Below are 21,559 nucleotides of genomic sequence, written 5' to 3'. Positions count from 1 at the left end.
AAAAAAGATATTTTGATACTGGTATCATTTCAGTGTCAGAAAAAAAACCTCTCTACTTCCAGGTTCATTGTAAAATACAAAACCTGAAAAAGAAAATGCTCAGCACATGTATAGGAAACCTGCCATACCATAACAGCACTAACTCAGAGGACTCAAACAGTGCTAACCCTACCAATGAAAAGGCAGCAGGGCACCACCAATGCAAGTTCTATTGAGGAAACACAACAAATAAGACTGATACAAATGCCTCCATGCTAATAAAATACCTAACCTTGGTTACACACACAGAATAGGCCTTCATCAAATACAGAATAAAAGATCACAAATTACAAATGTGGAGACAAAAACTGGAATGGAAACCCCAAAAAGCCACTCTGCATGCAGTGCAAAACTGGAGAAATAGAAACAAATTTTCTTCTACACTAAGCCAAGTACAAAGATAGAAGAAATGCACATTCCTAAAACTGACATTGGCTTTTTCATCCTGTCACTCTCCCTACATGCGCCCATAATCCCTCATTTCTCCCAATTATTCCATTTAATCATCCCTCACACATCCCTGTCCAGCATTCCCGACCCCCATATCTTCTTCCCTGTGCTCCTCTCTCCCCCCTGCTCAACTCTCCCTACCCCTTCCTCCCCCATCCTGTTCAACTACCCTGACTCCTTGTTTCCCACCCCTTCCTGCTCAATAGCTCCCACATTGCCTTTCTCTTCCACCTCCCTGCCCAATATCTCCAACCTTCTTTGCCCCACCCTCCATAGGGTGAAGAGAGCATCAGCAGTTTCACTTCCAGGCCCAGCGGAGGAAGATAAAGTTAGTGTTCCATCGGACCCAGAAAAGCAGAAGTTGGCAATGTCTCACTTTGATCTGGGTGAATGAGGAAACAGCCTTCCTCTGACCCAGAAAGAGAAGGAAGCAAGAGTAGTCTCTCTTCAGGCTTGATAAAGGAGAAGTCAATCAACTTCCACCTGGGTTGATGAGGAGAAATCAGACTCCTTCTGGCCCCACTTCCCAGGACCTTGTGACACTAGGGTGTCCCGATACGCCTGTTGAGAACCAATGTACTAGAAAGCATCATCCCTTTTTCATTCGCTTAAGAAATCATTATCACTCAGTAAACCAAATAACTTCTTTAAAAAAATATATAATACAGAGGTATTTCTATCTTAAAGTACACCAGCAAGTAGTAATGCTTAACAGCTATCCATTATTATTTTTACTGCTAAACCATTTAAATTTCTTCGCATTTCCCTATAACCCTGGGTACACAGCCATGTTTGAAATAATGTAATAAATCATCTTACACTAAAGGGGATCTGACTTTCTAGGAATGATAAAATAAATGGAATAGTGGCCTATATTTTCTTGCGATTCGGGAATAGGAATTACATCCTTTAAGTCCAACAGCCTCCTTAAGGTAGTTTCCACTGCCACCCTCTTTTGTAGATAGTTGCAGGGAGAGACCATAAAGGCATCTGGTAGAATGTGAACAAACTCTAGAGCATAACCTTCTTGTATCACTTCTATTGTAGTTCCTTGAAAATAGGAATTTATTTAGTTATTTAAATCTTTTTTTTTTATACCGACATTCATGAAGACATATATCGGTTTACAATGAACAAGGGTAATAAAACATTAGAAAGAAGGTTAAGTTACAAAGAACAGGGGTCAAGAGAACTAGGGTAAAGGAAAGCACAGAAAGGCGTAGGTCGGAACTAGTTACAGTTGAGTTAGCATATAATGTAAAATTTATAAAAGCAAGTTTGCTTACCGTAAACTGTGTTTCCGAAGATAGCAGGATGAATTAGCCATGCTGTCATGGGATTTGTCAATTAGGTCCGGGAGGCGGAGCTTTAACAAGCAGAGATTAGATTTTTGGTCTCTGTGGCTGTGCGTGGGTTCCCGCGCAGGAAAGTAACAGATTCTCCTCAGTCTGTGATTAAGCAGTAGTATAGTCAAAGAGATGGCGACTGCCAGGGAGGAGGGCGGGTCAGCATGGCTAATTCATCCTAGCTACGGAAACACCGTTTACGGTAAGCAAACTTGCTTTTTCCCGTTGATATCAGGGCTGAATTAGCCATGCTGTCATGGGAGTCTCAAGCTCCCGATCATGTTGTTTATGATATCTATGGTTGTACGTGATCATTAATAGTGTGGCAGTCATCGTGAAGAGGAGGATAGAGATTGCAGGATTGTGTGCCCTATCTTCGCATCAGTGGCTGTATGTTGATCAAGGCAGTAGTGAGATGTGAAGGTATGGAGCAATGACCATGTAGCTGCCTTACAAATGTCTATGGGCTCTACATTCTTAAGGTGTGCCAAAGAAGCCGCCACTGCTCTGACTTGGTGAGCATTAGGAACAGAATTTAGCTGTAGTTTTTGCTTGTGGTAGCAGAACGTAATGCATTGCGCTATCCAGCTGGTGATGGTGCGTTTAGCCACTGGTAGTCCAGGTGCCTTTGGGTCGAAAGAGACAGAGTTGAGAAACTCAGGAGTCTGAGTTTGTTCTGTCTTTGTAGTATGCTAAAGCTCTTTTGCAATCTAGTGTATGCAGTCATTTTTCCCTATCATTTGCATGCGGTTTAGGGAAAAAGATGGGTAGATCTATGGTTTGATTGAGATGAAACTGAGAAACCACTTTTGGTAGGAAGGATGGGTGAGTTCAGAGAACCACCTTCTGGTGATGAAACTGTAAATATGGAGGGTAATGGACCAAGGCCTGTAATTCACTGACTCCTCGTGCTGATGTTACTGCGACGAGGAATACCACCTTCCATGTGAGGTATTTAATGTGTGCAGAGTCCATGGGTTCAAACGGGGAAAGCATGAGCTGTTCAAGAACTATGTTGAGGTTCCATGGAACTGGAGGTTTAGAGATCAGATGAAGGTGAGTTAACCCCTTAATGAAATGGGATAGTAAGGGGTGATTGCATATAGGAATATTGTTAACTGGTCTATGATATGCACCTATGGCACTGAGATGGACTCTAATGGATGATGTTGCTAGACCAGCTGCGTGCAGTGTATGAAGATAATCCACGAGAAGCTCAGGTGAGCGGTCCGATGGTGGTATGCCTTTGGAAGTGCACCAGGTAGAGTAGCGTTTCCATTTATAGCTATAATTTTTCCTCGTTGAGAGTTTCCTGGATTCTAACAAGATGAACTGTGCCGAAGGGGAAACTCCCTGTTCTGTTAAAAGGAGCCTTTCAATCTCCACGCTGTCAAGTGAAGCGATGAGTGTAGTGGGTGTAGGAGTGTTCCTTGATCTTGGCAGAGTAGATCTGGACGATTCGGTAATCAAAGTGGGTCAATAATGGACAGTCTGAGAAGGAAACTGTACCATGGTTGCCTCGGCCAAGCCAGGGCTATGAGTATCAGTTGAGCTTGGTCTGCTATGCACTTTTTTTTAAATTTTTTTATTTATCATCTTTTAACAATATACAAATGAAATTGTTTCGGAAAATTCAGAGATACAAGAACAAAAAAGAAAAAAAATCTTTAAAGATCACAAATCCCTTATGACTCATGACATCCTTAAATTCAATTCTAGAAATTCTCTTATTACATAGGAAATCAGGAGAGAAAGGAAATATTAAGAGGAGTTATTTAAAGAAATCCATTACATATAGCACTGCCCTTAAATCACACCTTAATTATTATCAACCCCTTGAATCTCATCGGGTAGTCTCCTACCAGTCAAAAAAACCTTTAACTGATCAGGTAAGAAGAAGACATAAGTATTCCTTGCCAGTTTAATGATACATTTACAGGGGTAGTGTAATTTAAAACTACCCCCTAATGCTAGGGTCTCAAGTCTCATCTGTAAGAATTATTTTCTACGTTGCTGCGTAGACTTTGCTAGGTCTTGATATACTCGAATGAGGCCCCCACAGAATAATTCATTTATATTTTTAAAATAATTCTTCATGATCATAGATACTGCAGATTCATCATAAAAGGAAACAAAAAGTACAGCATGATCTATAATTTCTACACTAGAGTTTTCTAAGTAATCAGTCAGATTTTGGAAATCTGATCCTTGAGCTGGAAATAAAGAAGGAGTGCTGTTTTTTTCTGGCAAGAAGAAAAGTTTCTTAACTGCAGGTATCTCTTCTTGTGGAATCTTTAAAGCCTCCATTACGTATTTCTTAAAAGACAATAATGGGATTTCCCCCAATACAATAGGAAAATTCAATAATCTCAGGTTTAAATGCCTCATGTGATTTTCAATAGACTCAAGTCTTCTCAATGATGAAATTCTTTCTGAAACGATTGTGGCATTCACATTCTGGAGGCTTTTTATATCTTCATTTAATTTCTTTAGAGAATTATCTTGTTCAGTAAATTTTTGATGCGTGTTCCGTTCAAGTACCCCGACTTTAGCGGCAATATCGTCAAGTTTTGAGGTTTGTCTAACTCGAAGACATCCTTATCATGAGTTTCCAGATATTATCAAGGATTATAGTCACCGGTTTAATAAATTGCTGGGAGAGTGTTCTTCTTACCCCGTAACCGGTGTCCTCACCAAGCTCTCCCCGTTGTTCTGGGGGTGTCCGCCGCCATCTCTCCTCCTCCTCTCGGCGTGTCGGGCAATCGGGGTTGCAGGTTTCCTCCTGACTCTCCTGCCGCTCGGTCGGCTTCTGGGCCACCCAGCTGAAAACGCCTAATAACCTCATCGGTATGAGTCTCAGCTCCTCCGTTGGCCGTTAGGGGCAAAGCTCTTACCGGCGTTCTGGGGTCCGGAGGGCTCAGTGAAAGTTCCCCAGGTGAGTATGGCTCTCCTCCCGCCATCTCTCCAACGGGGCTGAACACCCTCGATTCCGGTGGATTAATGGTGAACTCAGATATTAATCACTGTCCGGCAGCATTCTCCTGGTCGGGTGGGAAGACGCGGACTTTGCCTTTTCTCTTGTGAGGCATATCAATGAGGAAAATCGCAATTAAGCTTGTTTTTAGAAATCTGAGATCCGGAGCAAACGGAGATACAACTGCTCAGGGCACCATCTTGATGCACTTTTGAATTGTCCTTGTTATGAGTGGTATGGGAGGAAAGGCATACAAGGAGGCCTGTTGTCCACGGAATGAGGAAGGCGTCCTGAGCGATCCTGAACTGGCTTGGTCTTATCGAGCAGAATTTGGGAACTTGAGAGTTGATCTCCGTTGCAAATAGATCTCAGGCGTCCCCCACTGTATTAAGATGTCTTGGGCGACTTCCGAATTGAGTGCCCATTCGTGAGGATGAAAGATGCGGCTTAGTCTTTCCTGTTCCATGTAAGACTCGCATGTTAAGTCACTCCAATGTTATATGTAAATCGAAATGATTAGCAACATTGTTGCTAGAATTTCGGTATATAAAAAATGTTAAATAAATAAAATAAAATAGTCTGTCTGCTCCTGTATTTGCTACTCCTGGTAAGTAAGTTGCTTGCAGATGTATGCAATTTCGGTGAGCATGTTCGAAGATTGCCAGGGTCTCCTTGCAAACGGACCATGAAACGGACTCTCCTTGTTTGTTGATATAAAATATCGCCACTTGATTGTCCGTATATATCATGACCCTGCGACCTTTCAGGTGGTCCTGAAACACTTGTAATGCATTTCGAATTGCTCTGAGCTCCAATAAATTTATCTGCAGGGTCTGCTCGGAGATTGTCCATAACCCTTGGGTTTCGTAAATCTCGAGATGTGCTCCCCATCCTTTGCGAGACGCATTCGTGGTTAAGACTGCGTTGTGAGGAGGGGAACTGAATAATGCTCCCTTGGACAGGGTGGAGTCTAGGAGCCACCATGTTATGTCCAGTCTCATCTCGGAGGTCAACGATAACTCCTGTGTCAATGGTTGTGAGTGTTGTTTCCATTGATGTTTTAGTCCCCATTGCAGGCGTCTCATGTGTAGCCTGGTGTTGGGAACTGTAAAAATAGCCGCTGCCATGTGGCCTAGGACTACTAAGATTTGTCTCGCCGAAGGTCTCCGAGTATGGTCCAACACATGGAGAAGATGACACAATTGTGATATCCTGTCATTTGGTAGTTATGCCGGGTTGCAAGTGGTGTCCAGGCATGCTCCTACGAATTGCAGTTGTGTTGGTTGTAGGTGTGATTTCTGAAAAGTTGATCACTAATCCTAATTCCTGTAAGCAGTCTATCACCTGATGGAGGTGATCGATTAACATGTTCGGAGTTGAAGCGATTATCAGCCAATCGTCCAGATATGGAAAGATTGTTATCCCTTGTTGTCTGTGATGAGCCACCACCACAACCATACATTTGGGGAAAACCCTGGGTGCAGCCGATAGTCCAAAGGGAAGAACTTTGTACTGGTAGTGATGATGCCTGTAGCGGAAGTACAGGTATCACCACGAGAATGGATGAATTGGAATATGTGTGTAAGCATCCTTTAGATCGATGGAACACATCCAGTCGTTGGGTTGAATCAGAGGTAGGATTGATTTCAATGATACCATCTTGAATTTTTCTTTGGTCAGGAATTTGTTTAATTGCCGTAGCTCTAATATAGGGTGAAGGCTACCCGACTTTTTGGGTAGGAGAACGTATGGGGAATAAAATCCCACCTTTTGGGTTTTTGGGGAAATCCGAATGGTTTGCTGTTTGCGAAGTAACGCAATTTCCTCCCCCAGTTGTGGTTGGAAACTTTGATTCTTTAGAGTGGAAAAAGCGAGGTAATATGGGTTTTGTGGCGAATTGGAGTTGATAGCTGTGACGTACTATGTCTAAAACCCATTGATTGGCTGTTATTCTCTCCCAGGTTGCCAGGCAAGAATGAATTCTGCCAGGTGGTGCTTGATGTAGTGGTGGTGGCTGGGTTATTAAAAAGATGGCGTTGATTTTACTGCAGCAGCCGGATGCTGTATCTGCTTTCTTTGTTTACGCGGCTTACCCCTACGTTGAGTTGAGTTGAGTTGTGGTGGCGGAGGACGCTGGTAAGATGGATACGTCTGTGTACAAAAGGATTGATAAGACCTATAAGGCCTACGGGCATAGGATTGTCTACGAGTAGATGCCATATAACGACGCGTGGTCGAGTAGTGAGGTTGTGATGTTAAGGATTGGACTGCTAGAAGCTTCCTCTTAATTTGTCGACTGTGTCTTGAAATCGTTCTCCGAACAGGTTATCTCCTGTACACGGGAGGTTCGTTAGTTTTTCGTGTAAATCTTCTCGTATCTTACTAGAACGTAACCATGCCATCCTACGGGCTGCAATGGCTGTTGCAGACATAAGAACATAAGAAATTGCCATGCTGGGTCAGACCAAGGGTCCCATCAAGCCCAGCATCCTATTTCCAACAGAGGCCAAAACCAGGCCACAAGAACCTGGCAATTACCCAAACACTAAGAAGATCCCATGCTACTGATGCAATTAATAGTAGTGGCTATTCCCTAAGTAAAATTGATTAATAGCCATTAATGGACTCCTCCAAGAACTTATCCAAACCTTTTTTGAACCCAGCTACACTAACTGTACTAACCACATCTTCTGGCAACAAATTCCAGAGCTTTATTGTGCGTTGAGTGAAAAAGAATTTTCTCCGATTAGTCTTAAATGTGCTACTTGCTAACTTCATGGAATGCCCCCTAATCCTTCTATTATTCTAAAGTGAAAATAACCGAGTCACATCTACTTGTTCAAGACCTCTCATGATCTTAAAGACCTTAAAGACCTCTATCATGTCCCCCCTCAGCCGTCTCTTCTCCAAGCTGAACAGCCCTAATCTCTTCAGCCTTTCCTCATAGGGAAACTGTTCCATCCCCTTTATCATTTTGGTTGCCCTTCTCTGTACCTTCAAATCCCTCATATATCGACCGCAGAAGGTGTCGAGAACACTCCTCCATGTCATGAAGAAGTGGTGGTATCTGATCTGCCGTCGAGGAAAGCATACCTTTTTTAGCCTGTATGCACTCATGCAGGTATTGTACCATGTAGAACTGATGGTGCATAATGCGGGCATTCAACATTGAGTTGTGGCACATTTTCCTGCCAAACTCATCTAAATATCGGTTGTCTCTGCCTGGTGGATATGAGGCATGCGACTTTGCTTTTTTTAATCTTTGCAATGCAGACTCTACCACAATTGAAGCATGTGGTAGTTGCGGCATAGAGTAAGGTGATGTTTTTTGCATGCGAAATTTTATATCCGTTTTCTTTGAAACCGCTGACAGAGTAAGGTGTTTCCCAAGATTTCTTTAAGACTGTATATAACAGTTCCTGTGGTGGGAGAGATGTTGGTTCTCCTGGGGCGTCAAAAATCTTTAGGAGACCAAAGGTTTCTGATCTAGGATCTGTCTCCTTTTGTTCCTCCAGATGTAATATCGTGCCTAATTTTTCTAAACATTTTGGGTATGTCAGGTCCTCTGGAGGAGAATACGGTTCGTGCGGTTGTTCCTGCGGATCCGATGGGAATCTGGTAGATGACGATGGGGATGTTTGCGGAGACAGAGAATCGATAGGTATATCTTGCTGTTGAATTGGTGAAATTGGACGTTGTGCTATTGGAGATGCCGGAGGCTCCACCGAAGGTTCTCTAGAGGTATGTATATTGTGTTCCGGGAACTCACAGATAGTTCGTTAGACATCTTAAAAGATGATTGAAGTGTTTCGTAAAAACCTGCTAATGATTGGGATAATTGAAAAAATGCCTCTTTTGTTTGAGGAGGCATTGCTGAACGACCAGATTGTTTTGGTAACTCATATGGTTTAGGTTGCACCAGAAGAATTTGAAGGGAAGCACTTGGCATCTAATTCTTCTGCCCCCTCCTGCCATCTGTGGTCCTAACAGAATTATCTGAGGATGAAGATGCAGCAGAGGAAGTGATTTGTATTATGTCTCTATGAGATAAGTTATCTGCACTTCGTGTGTGGGATGACCTAGAAGTAGAAGGGCTCACTTCCCATGTATCCCTCATCTTCCCAGGTTTTTGATGTGAGTGATGTGACCGCCTATGATGATGGTGTCCTGTATGGATTCCACTTCCTGATGGTGATAGTCTTATACGTTTTGATTTCACTTCTGTGGAATTGGAATCTGAAGAGGTGGAATGCAGTACCTCTGGAGACTGATGTTTTCGTTTTAACCCAAGTGGTATTGAATGATATGGGTGTTTGGACTGATGAAGTTCACTGTGCTTCGATTTCCTTGTTGTCGTGTGCTCCAATGCCTTTGGTGCCATGTGAGCCGATGTTTTCTGTAGATTATGTGCATATGTCGACTTGTGCGCATAGGATTTCGGTGTCGTGCGCGCAAATGTCTTTGGTGCCGTTGTTTCCGGCGCCGAGTGCGCAGAAGTGTCCGGCGCTGTGCACGCAGACGTCTTTGGCACCTTGTGTGCTGATGTTGTAGGTGCTGTGTGCGCCGATGTCGGTTTGGGCGCAGAAGGTTTATGCGCCGATGGTGATTTAGGCGCAGAAGGTATTTTTGGGCGCATAAGTTCTAGGCGCCGAAGTTCTAGGCACCGTTGTTTCCTGCGCCGACCTCTGAGGCTCTGTTGGTCCTCTCAGATCCGATGGCCTATGTTGTTTCGGCAAATCCTTACCTCCAAGCCTGGATGGTTGAGGATCCCACGACGACACTCGTTTTTGTAATGGAGCCGTTGTTGTCGAGGGGCCAGGTGAAGAATGAGCCTCCAATGGCTCTGAAAAACTGAAAAGTTCCAGAATCCTATAAGCCCGCTGTTTTTGGGCTCTTGGGGACATTCGGGCACAAAATTCACAATTTTTTAAATTGTGTTCTGGCCCCAGGCATTGGTAACATCGGTCATGGCAATCTGTGACCGACATTATCTTGCAACAGGTATAGGGTTTAAACCCTGACTTTTTTGACATTTCTTTAGAAAAACAATAAACTATGAGGAGAAGTCAGCCCCATGTGCGATTCCGCTCACGGAAAAAAACAGACTGAGGAGAATCTGTTACTTTCCTGCGCGGGAACACGCGCAGCCGCAGAGACAAAAAATCTAATCTCTGCTTGTTAAAGCTCCGCCTCCCGGACCTGACTGACAGATCCCATGACAGCATGGCTAATTCAGCCCTGCTATCAACAGGAAACATATAAATTAGCATATAACATAAGATTTAGAATATAACAAACTTTATAACATATAACAATTGGCTGTTGGCTGTATGGGACTGAAAATTAATGAAGGTTCAGAGGTGACATTGAAGTTAGCAGTATGATATATTTATAACGAGCATATTTGTAAAATGCAATTATAAAATACAATCATTTAAGGGAAGCAAACATGGGTAAACATATAGGAGTAGAAGCATATTTATGAAATCACGTATTTCTGCGGCAGGTAATTTAACAATATGATAGAATATTTTAATACTAAGTAGTATCTTTATTTATTTATTTATTTAGGGTTTTTATATACCGACATTCTCGATATAAAATATCAAATCAGGTCGGTTTCCATAGAACAAAACTGTCGCTGGTAAGGCGTTACATTAAACATTAAACAAGGGTAAGGCGTTACATTAAACATTAAACAGAGTTTAGAACAAAAGAATGTAAATCATTAAATATTAAATATAAAATATAAAATAGATAGCAATAATTCGTCAAATAACATGAGTGAATGATAAGACTAATTACAAATAATTGGTGGGTAAGGTAGGAACGTACTGGTTGGGGAATACAGGTGACTGTGGTCACTGTTGGTGGGCATAAACATGGGAAGAGCAAGAACTAGTGAGCTAATGCATCAGGAAAGGGTCTTTCATAGCAAGTGGACTGTCCAGATAGGGCTAGTTCGGGTCCTGAGGGTAGATGGGCGGTGGGGGCTTTATATTGAGCTATTTTGCTCTTTGACCGGTGTCGGAGTGTTCCTGCGGTTCCGGAAAGGCTTGCCGGAAGAGCCACGTTTATAGATTTTTCTTGAAAGTTAGGTGGCAGGTTTCTAGTCGAAGGTCTGGCGGTAAAGAGTTCCAAAGGGTGGGCCCAGCTGTTGAGAGTGCTCGTTTAGTTAGTGAAGTTTTGATCGGGGGAGCATATAAAGAACCTTTGTAATTATATCTGATTGGTCTTTTTGATGTGTGAAGGCGGAGTTGCGAGATAAGATTTAGGTGGGCGCTGCCCATAATATCCTTGTGGATCATTGATAGGAAGCCAGTGAAGGTAGTGCAGGATTGGTGTGATGTGAGCTCTGGTGTTGGTGAGTAGCCTCGCCGCAGCGTTTTGTACCATCTGTAAGGGTTTTATAGATGAAATCGGAAGACCTAGCAGAAGAGAATTGCAGTAGTCTAACTTGGACAGAATTATAGACTGAACTACTAAACGGAAGTCACTGAAGTGGAGTGGTTTCAGATTTTTGAGCACTTGGAGTTTGAAGTAACATTCTTTGGTTGTGTTGTGAATGAAAGATTTAAAGTTGAATTGATTGTCGAGGCGCACCCCTAAGTCTCTGACAGAAGGTGAGTGGTTAATGGGTGGTGTTGTGGATTGTGTAGGGCTTTGGACGTTGAAGAGAGTGTGGTTTTCGTCAGGAGAGATGATGAGGATTTCTGTTTTATTTGTATTGAGTATAAGGTTAAGGCTGGATAGTAGGGAATTGATGGTTAGTAAACAGTTGTTCCAATGAGCCCAAGTTTTTTGCAGTGATTCTGTGATAGGAAGGAGTATCTGAATGTCATCAGCGAAAATATAGTGCTTTAGCTTGAGGCTGGAGAGTAGGTGGCAGAGTGGAAGTAGGTAAATGTTGAAAAGGGTAGGGGAGAGCGATGAACCTTGAGGTACTCCTCTGATTGATTTGATAGGAGGTGATTCTACGTTATTGATCTTGACTTTGTAGGATCTATTTTCTAGGAATGATTGAAACCAACTGTGAGCTTCTCCTTGGATTCCTATATCTGATAGCCGCTCGAGAAGGATGGCATGATTAACTGTGTCGAATGCGGCGGATAGGTTAGGATATGGGAAGTAATCCGAATAGGAGAAGATGGAAGTGGGAGGGTAAGGCAAGAATGGAGTCTGTAACTAAGGAAAGGCTTGTTTGAACAGCCAGGTCTTAAAGTTTTCTTTTTGTTTTTTTTAAGATAATGGGATAGTGTTCCTGGCGTAACTCAGGGGGCATGGAATTCCATAGGGATGGCCCTGCTAGGGAGAAGGCTCGTTCTTTGATGGAGGTATAATGAGTGAGTTTGACTGGGGGCATATGGAGAGAACCTTTGTAGGCAGTTCTGACCGGTCTTTTAGATGTGTGGAAGCTCAGAGAGTCTTTTAGCCAAGGGGATTGCTGGTTTGTAGGGTCTTGTGAATGATGGAGAGACTCTTGTATAGAATTCTAAAGCAGATAGGGAGCCAGTGGAGATCTTTGAGGATAGGGGTAATGTGGTCTTTGTGGTGTGTATTGGTAAGGATTCTGGCCGCTGCATTTTGGAGCATTTGTAGGGGTTTCATGGTGGTTGCGGGGAGGCCTAGAAGAAGGGTGTTACAATAGTCAATTTTAGAGAATAGGGTGGCTTGGAGGACTGTGCGAAAATCATGGAAGTGAAGGAGGGGGTCTAAGTTTTTTTTAGGACTTGGAGTTTAATGCTTAATGCCACTAGCTGTAGAGAAAAAACTTTTTAATTAAATGCTATAAAATAACAAATCTTAAACATTTAATAAGGTACCTTATGGAGAGGCAGAGCGCCTTGCAAAGTACTAGCTAAGTCCCTCTCAAATGATTTTACTGATAACAAAGCATTATATAGAATGTCAGTTGTATATTTCCAACCCTTAAACTGGGTTACATAATTGTCAAAATTTCTATGATTAGCTTTCTATTATAAACAAATAATCTGAATAGCCATATGGTAATTTAATTCTAGTTTCGCATGTAAATGTATTCTTGGAATTTGCCAACATTGTGTTTGTTCTAAGAATATTTTCTATAATCACAGATGGAATGTAAACAGACCTCGTCCCTGTTTTTAAGATGGAATGTCAAATAACCTCACATCAGTTCAAAATGTTCTTCAACCTTATAGCTCAGCATCTTTATCTAGCTTGCAAGTTTATAACACAAAAGTCATGTTACAATGTTATACTGTTAGCAATTATAAAGACTGCTTATAAAAAATAAAAAATTTAGGAGAACAGGAATAATGACTTCTTGTGTGACATGTCAAAAAGAGTTTCAATGAGACTTAAGAGCCTATGAGCACCCACATCACTTCCAGGATCTATGGGTCCGACATGATCGGAGCCCACCTAAGATAAAAGCGAGATAGAGGCGCACCTATCTCCTGCACCAGTAGCTGAGTCCGCACACCTTAATTATAAAAGTCGAGGTGCTTGGCTCCTGGAGCCAGCATTCTTCTGAGGTTTTCTTGGCTGAAAGGACTGAAACCTACGGAAAGGTTGAAACCTTTGAGTAGTCGTTCCCCTGTAGTTTCTAGTGCGGCCCCTTGCCCCAAAAGGACGCGATACTGGCTTCTTACCCTCTTGCAAACTAGGGACCTGGGATTCCCCTCATATATTTGCCATTTTCTCCAACTCACTGCCAAATAAAAGAGAACTCTTAAAGGGTAACCTCGGTGACATTGGACTTAGAAATTGTGTCTGCTGATCAATTTTGCAGCCACAGTTGAAGCCTAGCTACTATCACGGAAAACACCCCTCTGGTCAAGGTGCGAACAAGGTCATAGCTCGCATCAGTAAGGTGGTGGCTCTCAGTTCTATCACTGCTTGGCTATTCAAACCCACTCCATCAGTCTCCTGAGATGTAGATTAGCCCGAGCCACCAGGGAGCAACAAGAGATAATTTGCAAATTCATTGCCATGGCCTCAAAGGCTTCCTTAAGGATAGCTTCAATTCTCCTATCCTAAACATCCTTTTAGAGCTCTCCTCCTTCCACTGGAATGGTGGCTTTATCACAGAACATTACCTTTGGGAAATGCAGCTGTTCCCTTACCGCAGGATCCAAGGGGTACAGAATTGTCAAAGTGCATTCCCCTTTAAAGTTTGCTTCTGAAGCACTCCATGCAAGGTCAATCAACTCAAATTTCATCCAGAAAGGGAAAAACATGATGCTTTGCGTAGGATGACCAAAGAGGATCTTTCTTTTGCGTACCCGTAGAGTCACCCCCAGCCACTCCAAGTGTCTTCAGAGTCTGAGATAACAGACTCAGCAACTCACCTCTATGAAAGAAACAGAGGAGAGTTCCTTGTGGCTCTAAATCCAAGGGAATTTCTCCCTCTTCCAGAGGGAGAAACCCAAATCATCAGAGTCATCCTTAACCACATCCTCTGGGACCATTCCATTGCGGCGCTTGCACGTGGTGGCAGACAAATGGGAACTTTTGAGTATGTGACCCCGATTTCGAAGATCTCACCTTCTTTGCAGGGCGACCCCTGCAGAAGGGTCTGTAGTCCCTGGAAAAATTCCACCAAGAAAAGGAGGATGGTCCACTGGAGGGTGGCTAATGTAACCCCAATATTTTAAAGGGGCACCAGGGGTGATCCAGGAAACTACAGACTAGTTAGCCTGAATTCAGTGCCAGGAAAAATAGTGGAAAGTGTTCTAAAGATCAAAATCACAGAACATATAGAAAGACATGGTTTAATGCAAAAAAGTCAGCATGGCTTTACCCAAGGCAAGTCTTGCCTCACAAATCTGCCACCCAAGAAAGAGATTGAGGCGACACAGTGGATAACACATTAAAAGTGTCAGGTCAGTGTGCTGTGGTAGTCAAAAAAGCAAACAGAATGTTGGGAATTATTAGAAAGGGAATGGTGAATAAAACAGAAAATGTCATAATGCCTCTGTATCGCTCCATGGTGAGACTGCACCTTGATACTGTGTACAGTTCTGGTTGCAGCATCTCAAAAAAGGTATAGTTGTGATGCAGAAAGTACGGAGACCAAAATGATAAAGGGGATAGAACAGCTCCCTTATCGGGAAAGACTAAAGTAATTAGGACTGTTCAGCTTGGAGAAGAGATGGCTGAGGTGGGATATGATAGAGGTATTTAAAATCATGAGAGGTCTAGAATGGGTAAATGTGAATTGCTTATTTACTCTTTTGGATAATAGAAGGACTAGGGGGCATTCCATGAAGTTAGCATGTAGCACATTTAAAACTAAACTGAGAAAGTTCTTTTTCACTCAACGCACATTATACTCTGGAATTTATTGCCAGGGGATGTGGTTAGTGCAGTTAGTGTAGCTGGGTTTAAAAAAGGATTGGATAAGTTCTTGGAGGACAAGTCCATTACCTGCTATTAATTAAGTTGACTTAGAAAATAGCCACTACTATTACTAGCATGGATAGACAGTTTTTGGATACTTGCCAGGTTCTTATGGATTGGCCACTGTTGGAAACAGGATGCTGGGCTTGATGGACCCTTAGTCTGACCCATGGCATGTTCTCATGTTCTTACCAGGCTCCAGAAGCCCCAAGCTTTCAATCTCTGACCGAACATCCCCTGAAGACATCCCTATCATAGGATTAATTGAAGAAGGGGACAACCTCGCTATGTCGCCTTCATCTCCAATCCCCCTGTATGAAGGGGATGGAACAACTTTGGCAAAATCAGTCAGAGGCAAATCACCTCGAGAATCTAGGCACCGCTGACACAGACTCGCAGAATTCCCTGGCTGTATTGCCTATATGGGGCAAGCAGCACAGATCACTAAGTGCTCAGACTTGTCACTGGCACTATACTGCCTTATCTTTCTTGTGCGCCGAAATAAGATATACATTCAAGTACACCGCTGTGTGGTGGAGTGGGTGCGCACACAGAAATGCGCGAAAACGTCGCTGTGGCCTACCACGCGACTCGATAAACTCAAGTCTGGGAGTGAGGCCTAGCCAAAGACTGCTCAACCCGCCAAACCCTCGCCACTTCCACACCTCAAACTCCCAGAAACGTGAGAGGGAGAAGGGAAAGATGCTGACCACTCACGCCAAGGGCAGAAGTCCTAGTAAGGAAGGACTAGGGGACATGAAACCTCCCTACTCTCTTTTTTCTTCTTACTGTATTATTTCATTTTTACCTGATCTCAGTGCTCCCTGATTGAGAGAACCGGGTCTCTGGCTATGGGGGGAGAGGGCAAAGCCTTCACAGCCGAGTTTGCCTTGTCCTTCAATCGCTTTGCCCTTTTTTTTTTTTTTTTTTTAAGTCCCCGCCTTAAAGGCTGCCAGACTAAAGGTGTTCAACCGAGGGAGGAACCTACCGGTATCAACTCTGGAGTTCAAGCGGTGCTATTAAACTTCTCCTTTCTTCTTAAATAAAGAAAGAAATTAACTACAAGCAATCCCCAGTAGAGAAATGTATGTCTACCATGTGCTGGAGATGGAGAATCCTGTCGGGTTGATGTCGGGACAGGGTTATATGTCTGTGACGTCAGCCTTTACTCCATCTCCTGGTAAAGATGCACAACCCATTTGTGAGAATCGGCCTATCTGAATGCAGAGAAATTTTGGTTTTCAAATTTACCCACGAGCCCTAGAACACCTATGAAGATCCGCAGGTACTTTTATCCACACACAGGGAAGGCAATAATCAAGAAGTCCATTTGCGTGGGTAAATTGGAATTTTACCCTGAGAGAGTGTCATCATTGCTTTGAATTTTTAAATAATCACATCTTATTTTATAACAATTACTTAAAAGCTTTTTTTTTCAAATTAGATAAAGTCCTCAAAAGGCGTTTGAGTTAGAATTCTGAGTTACAACAATTCTAAACTGATACCTATTATCCAACTTACAACACTTGTTTCAACTTTAAAATGTCTGAGCAACTCCCAATAGACACACATTGTGTGCTGATTACTATGAGGCCTGGCAAGGTGATGTTAGTAGGAAGAGTGCAGGGATTTCCTCTCCTCAAAATGGTGTCCATGCAGTTTCCTGTAAGCATGCCTTGGTACTTTCCTCTTCAGACAAAAAAAGTAATATTTTAAAATGTGTCTATGCTTTTTACAGTACTATTTTTTACAAAATAGGGAATTAGGCCCTGGTGCTAGAACCAGTCTCCCATTTATAACGTTGTTATGAGAATTTATTTTCACTTGTTTTTTGATTAAAAACATGGTTTTCAGGAACCAAATGTGTCATAAGCCCAAGGACTTCCTGCGTTTAGGATACTCCAAGGAACAATAATTTTCCCTCTTCCAGAAACAAAACTTCTGTTTTCTGAAATTTTTGCCAAGACATTGTTTCTCATAATTACTCTGGGCACAAAAACATGTCTCTTCCTGAGAGGAGAACTCATGTTTGCTTAGTTTGTCACATAGACAATAGACCGGGGTGGGGAGAAAGTAGGGGATGACTGGGCTTGTGGAGCAAGGGGGTCTTAGTGATGCCCATGCAACCATTTTGGAAAGGAAAAGAGAAAGTGGGCATAGGTGGGAATGGGAAATGGAAGAAAAGGTTATGAACTATAGAAAAGAGGCATATTAAAAAAAACTACCTTTTATAAAACAATGTAACATGTTAGAATCCTTAACCTCTTGTTAAATAAACATACTAGAGCTATTTTATGCAGTTTTAAAAATTCAGTGAAAATAACCACAATTGAGGTTCCTGAAGCTTGTGTTTGAGGATGAGATTACAACACCAGATTCATTCCCAAACCTTACATAGCAGATATGAATCAAAACTCACTCTGATATCTGGTTCTACTCGCAAACAATAGGGTTGGTTCTGGTATTGCTGGATTTCTCCTGTAATTTCAGCCACCTTCCTCCTCTTGCTAAAGTTTACAAGCTCTTTTCCATGTCTTTTTAGAAAATCAGGGTTTCCTTCTTCTGTTTTCAAGATATTAGTCAAATATATTCCTGATTGGGAAAAAGAAATATATATATGATCAAACTGCAGCTTTTAGCATTTCCAAACTCTGCAAACTTGTTTTCTACCAATCTTTTTTGTCAGATTCCAAAGTACATATCCACAGAACTGCACAACAATGATTTCTAGATTTAAATTAGCATACTATTAAAAACAGTGTAATAATCAATAGTTGAGTTAGAAAAACCATAAAACAATCAGAAAAGAACAAATTACATTTGGATGGTATGATAATGATTTATTAAGATATTAAATTTGTTTCTATTTGACTATGAATATAAACAGATCTCATTAACATTTCTATTAGTATACTATAACAATATTGTCAACAGTGTTTTCAAGATATGATAAAGGGGATGGAAAAGCTCTAATTTACTCAGCCATTCTTAAATTAGCCTGCTTTGCACACTACTTTCTACTTTTGTGTAAATCCTTAAGATAGAAAAAAATCAGAGCATGTTCCATTCCACAGAGTTTCTTCTAGTCTAGTCTTCATATATCGTTATTGTGTATTTCGCTTAGATTGGCTTGAAATTAAGCAACTAATCAAATTAAAATAAATATGTGGAAAACAAGCGTCATCAGATTTTATGTATTTACCACACTGAACTTTGAAAGGAAAAATTGATCTGCTAATTTTCTTTCCTTGAGTCCCACAGTCCAGATAAATGTTTTTTTTCCCCCTTTTAGCATATGGAGAACAGAGAAAAAAAGCTTTACTGTTCTGCTGGTACATAAAACAGTGTGCCACCTGCAGTTGCTCAATATAATCTGTAACCAAATTAAGAACAAACCAATTATCCGCCTTATGTTCAAACAGGGGAAACACAGAACTATTTGAAACTGCAATTCCAGCTGCAGGAACCTTCCAACAAGAGGAATCAAAATGGTCAGGAGATACAGTGAACGTAGATAATGGAAGTAAAGGGTATCACAAAGATAAATTCACTGTAGAGAGTCTGATTCGAGATTTATTACTTGAAAATGTACCAAAGGTGTCGCATTGTATAAAGAGAAGATTCAAAGGTTGCTTGCAGAAACCCAAGAACCCCACAAGGCAGTCTCAAAGGGGGGGGGGGGGGGGGGGGGGGGGCGGCAGGGAAGCAACCATATGCTTGAGCAAATGAAAGGATTCATACATTAAAGGCAATTTAAAAGCGAGCCACAGAAAAGTAACTAAAACTCAATTATGTTATTAACATAGGTGAAACCAAGAATTTTGAAATTCTTTGTTTCGCCTATGTTTGACATACTCATCAAAATAAAAAGCAATCATCTGACTTATAAACACCCAGAAAGAAGTGTGTGTTTCATAAATACAGGGTGAGATTCTGGACTGAGCTGTGGGACTCAAGGAAAGAAAAATAATAGGTAAAAACTTTTTCCTTCCATATCATCCCCCAGATTAGTCCAAAAGAATGGGATGTACCAAAGAATCCCTATATTGGATGGAAATCTAAAATACCCACTCGCAGCACACAGTCGCCAAACACTGTAGAGTCTGGAGCCCAAACCTCCAGCTTATAAGGCTTGGCAAAAGAGTGCAATGGCAATGGTGGCCAAAGTGCCGCAACGCAAATCTTCTGCAGTGACACATCTAGCACCACTCAGTTTATTCCCTAAGGAACTGAGCCTGAAAGCCTACCAGAACTTGTAAAGATACAGAGGCTATCACCGCCTCAATCCATCTAGCAACAGATGATCATGATGCCATCTCCTCCTAGCTATGAACATTGAAGAGCACCAACAGATGAGCTGACTTGCAAAAGCCATTTGTGATCTTTAAATACTTAAAAAGAGCCTTGCACATCAGTAAAACCTGAAGTTCCCTACCATGGGGCGAAGAAGCTTTGAATGTTGTAAGTCATGCAACTGCATAGATTGACTCAAAGTGGAATAAAGTAACCATCAGTAAAAATAATAGCATTTTTCAAATGGAAAACCCATTCACCAAAAATTGAAGGAAGAGATCCAAGCACAACAAAGCTTGCAGCTCCAAAAGATTCCCCGCTGAGCAAAAAGACACAAGGAAGACCATCTTCAGGTTGAGATCTTTCAATGACACCCTTTTCCCAATGGTTCGAAAGGGGAGCTACATCAGGCCCTCAAAATCAATGCAAAATTCCATGGTGGATCCACCTGCTGAACTGAGGAATGCAAATGCTGTGCTCCCTTGAAAAATCTCATGACATCCAGAAGAGAGGTCAATGAAGTCTTATGCCCTGTCCAACTGAACCAGGAAATGCCGCCACTTACACCCTAAGAAAGTTCAGGCTAGTCCCTTCTGTAATTCTCTGGAAAAAGGAAAGGAACTGAGAAAGTAAGGCCGAAGGGGGACTAGACCTCTCTCGATACCAGATCTTGAAGACTTTCCAAACCCACATATACACAAGGAAAGTCTAGGGTTACTTAGCTTGAAGGTAGGTTGTAAAGACCTACACCAAATAATTTTCAATTTTTGACCTTCTCTTCTCAAAGGCCAGGCCGCAAGACAAAAGCAGTCCAACTGCTTTATGAAAAATTGATCTTGACTCAGCCACCTGGGAATATGATTGGATGTCATAATGCCATCAGTATCGCTCCATGGTGAGAATGCACCTTGAGCATTGTGTGCAATTCTGGCCATCGCAGATAAAAAAAGATATAGTTGCACTAGAAAAGGTACAGACAAGGGTGACAAAAATGATAGACGTGATGGAACAGCTCTCCTATGAAGAAAGGCTAGAGAGGTTAAGGCTGTTCAACTTGGAGAAGAGATGGCTGAGGGGGGATATGACACAGATTTATAAAATCATGAGAGGACTATAACAGGTAAATGTGAATTGGTTATTTACTCTTTCAGATAATACAAGGACCAAGAAAACAAGGGGGGGGGGGGGGGGGGTGTCACACTATGAAGTTAACAAGTAGCACATTTAAAACAAAACAGAAAAAAAAATCTTTTTCACTTAAATGCACAATTAAGCTGTGGAATTCATTGCCAGAGGATATGGTAAGGGTAGTTAGTGTAGCTGAGTTTAAAAAAGGATTGGACAAGTTCCTGGAGAAGTCCATAAACTGCTATTAAGTTGACTTGGGGAATAGCTACTGCTTATTACCAGCATTAGTAGCATGGGATTTACTTAATGTTTGGGTACCTGTCAAGCACTTGTATCCTCATTAGCCACTATTGGAAACAGGATTCTAAACTTGAAGGATTCTCAGTCTGACTCAGTATGACAATTTCTTATGAGTCTTGAAGGACACTAATTTGAGGCTCACCAGATGCGCAAACTGTGATTGCCAGGGCCACTCCTGAGCCACCAGGATCACCCTTGCCTGTATGCAGCTGAATACTCTATCAAAGGCCAAGGAGGAAAAATGGACAGTAGAATCTCGAGACATGGCTGGGAATAAGCAAAGAGACCATTCAAACCTGCCTCCCATTTTCACTGAAGAACCGTGAGGCCTCGCCAATCAGTCTTGCCATAAAAATCAACAGGGGACCCCTCCAAGATGCCTTGACCAATGACACTGCTTCTTATGCCAAATCTTACTTCCCAGGATCTAGAGCATACCTGCTAAGAAATTCACTTGAACACTCTTCACCCTGGCCACAGGAGCTACCAAGAAGGCCTGCACACATTGCTCAATGGAATAACATCACCATCGCTGGGCTCTCAGTGTCTCCTGTGACAATGGATGCCATTACTGTTGCATTGTCTGACAAACTCTGACTGCCCTATTGCGGATTAGCAAAAGAAAGAACACCAAAGCATTTCTGAT

At 42.0% G+C, this 21,559-nt stretch overlaps 1 protein-coding gene across 4 annotated transcripts in view; it reads right to left on the bottom strand.

Annotated features, from left to right (window-relative positions):
- SOS1 (SOS Ras/Rac guanine nucleotide exchange factor 1) overlaps positions 1-21,559 on the bottom strand; it is a 1,044,495-nt gene that overhangs the window by 150,748 nt on the left and 872,188 nt on the right. For all 4 annotated transcript variants that reach the window (XM_029594364.1, XM_029594368.1, XM_029594365.1 and 1 more), the window contains one exon: positions 17,612-17,784. In XM_029594364.1, the coding sequence (XP_029450224.1) occupies positions 17,612-17,784 (173 nt within the window). The remainder of the gene's footprint in view (positions 1-17,611; positions 17,785-21,559) is intronic.

Source organism: Rhinatrema bivittatum, chromosome 3, assembly GCF_901001135.1.
Source record: "Rhinatrema bivittatum chromosome 3, aRhiBiv1.1, whole genome shotgun sequence".
Classification (NCBI taxonomy): domain Eukaryota; kingdom Metazoa; phylum Chordata; class Amphibia; order Gymnophiona; family Rhinatrematidae; genus Rhinatrema; species Rhinatrema bivittatum.
The sequence above is the reverse complement of the archived record's forward strand: the minus strand, read 5'-3'. Positions and strand labels throughout refer to the sequence as shown.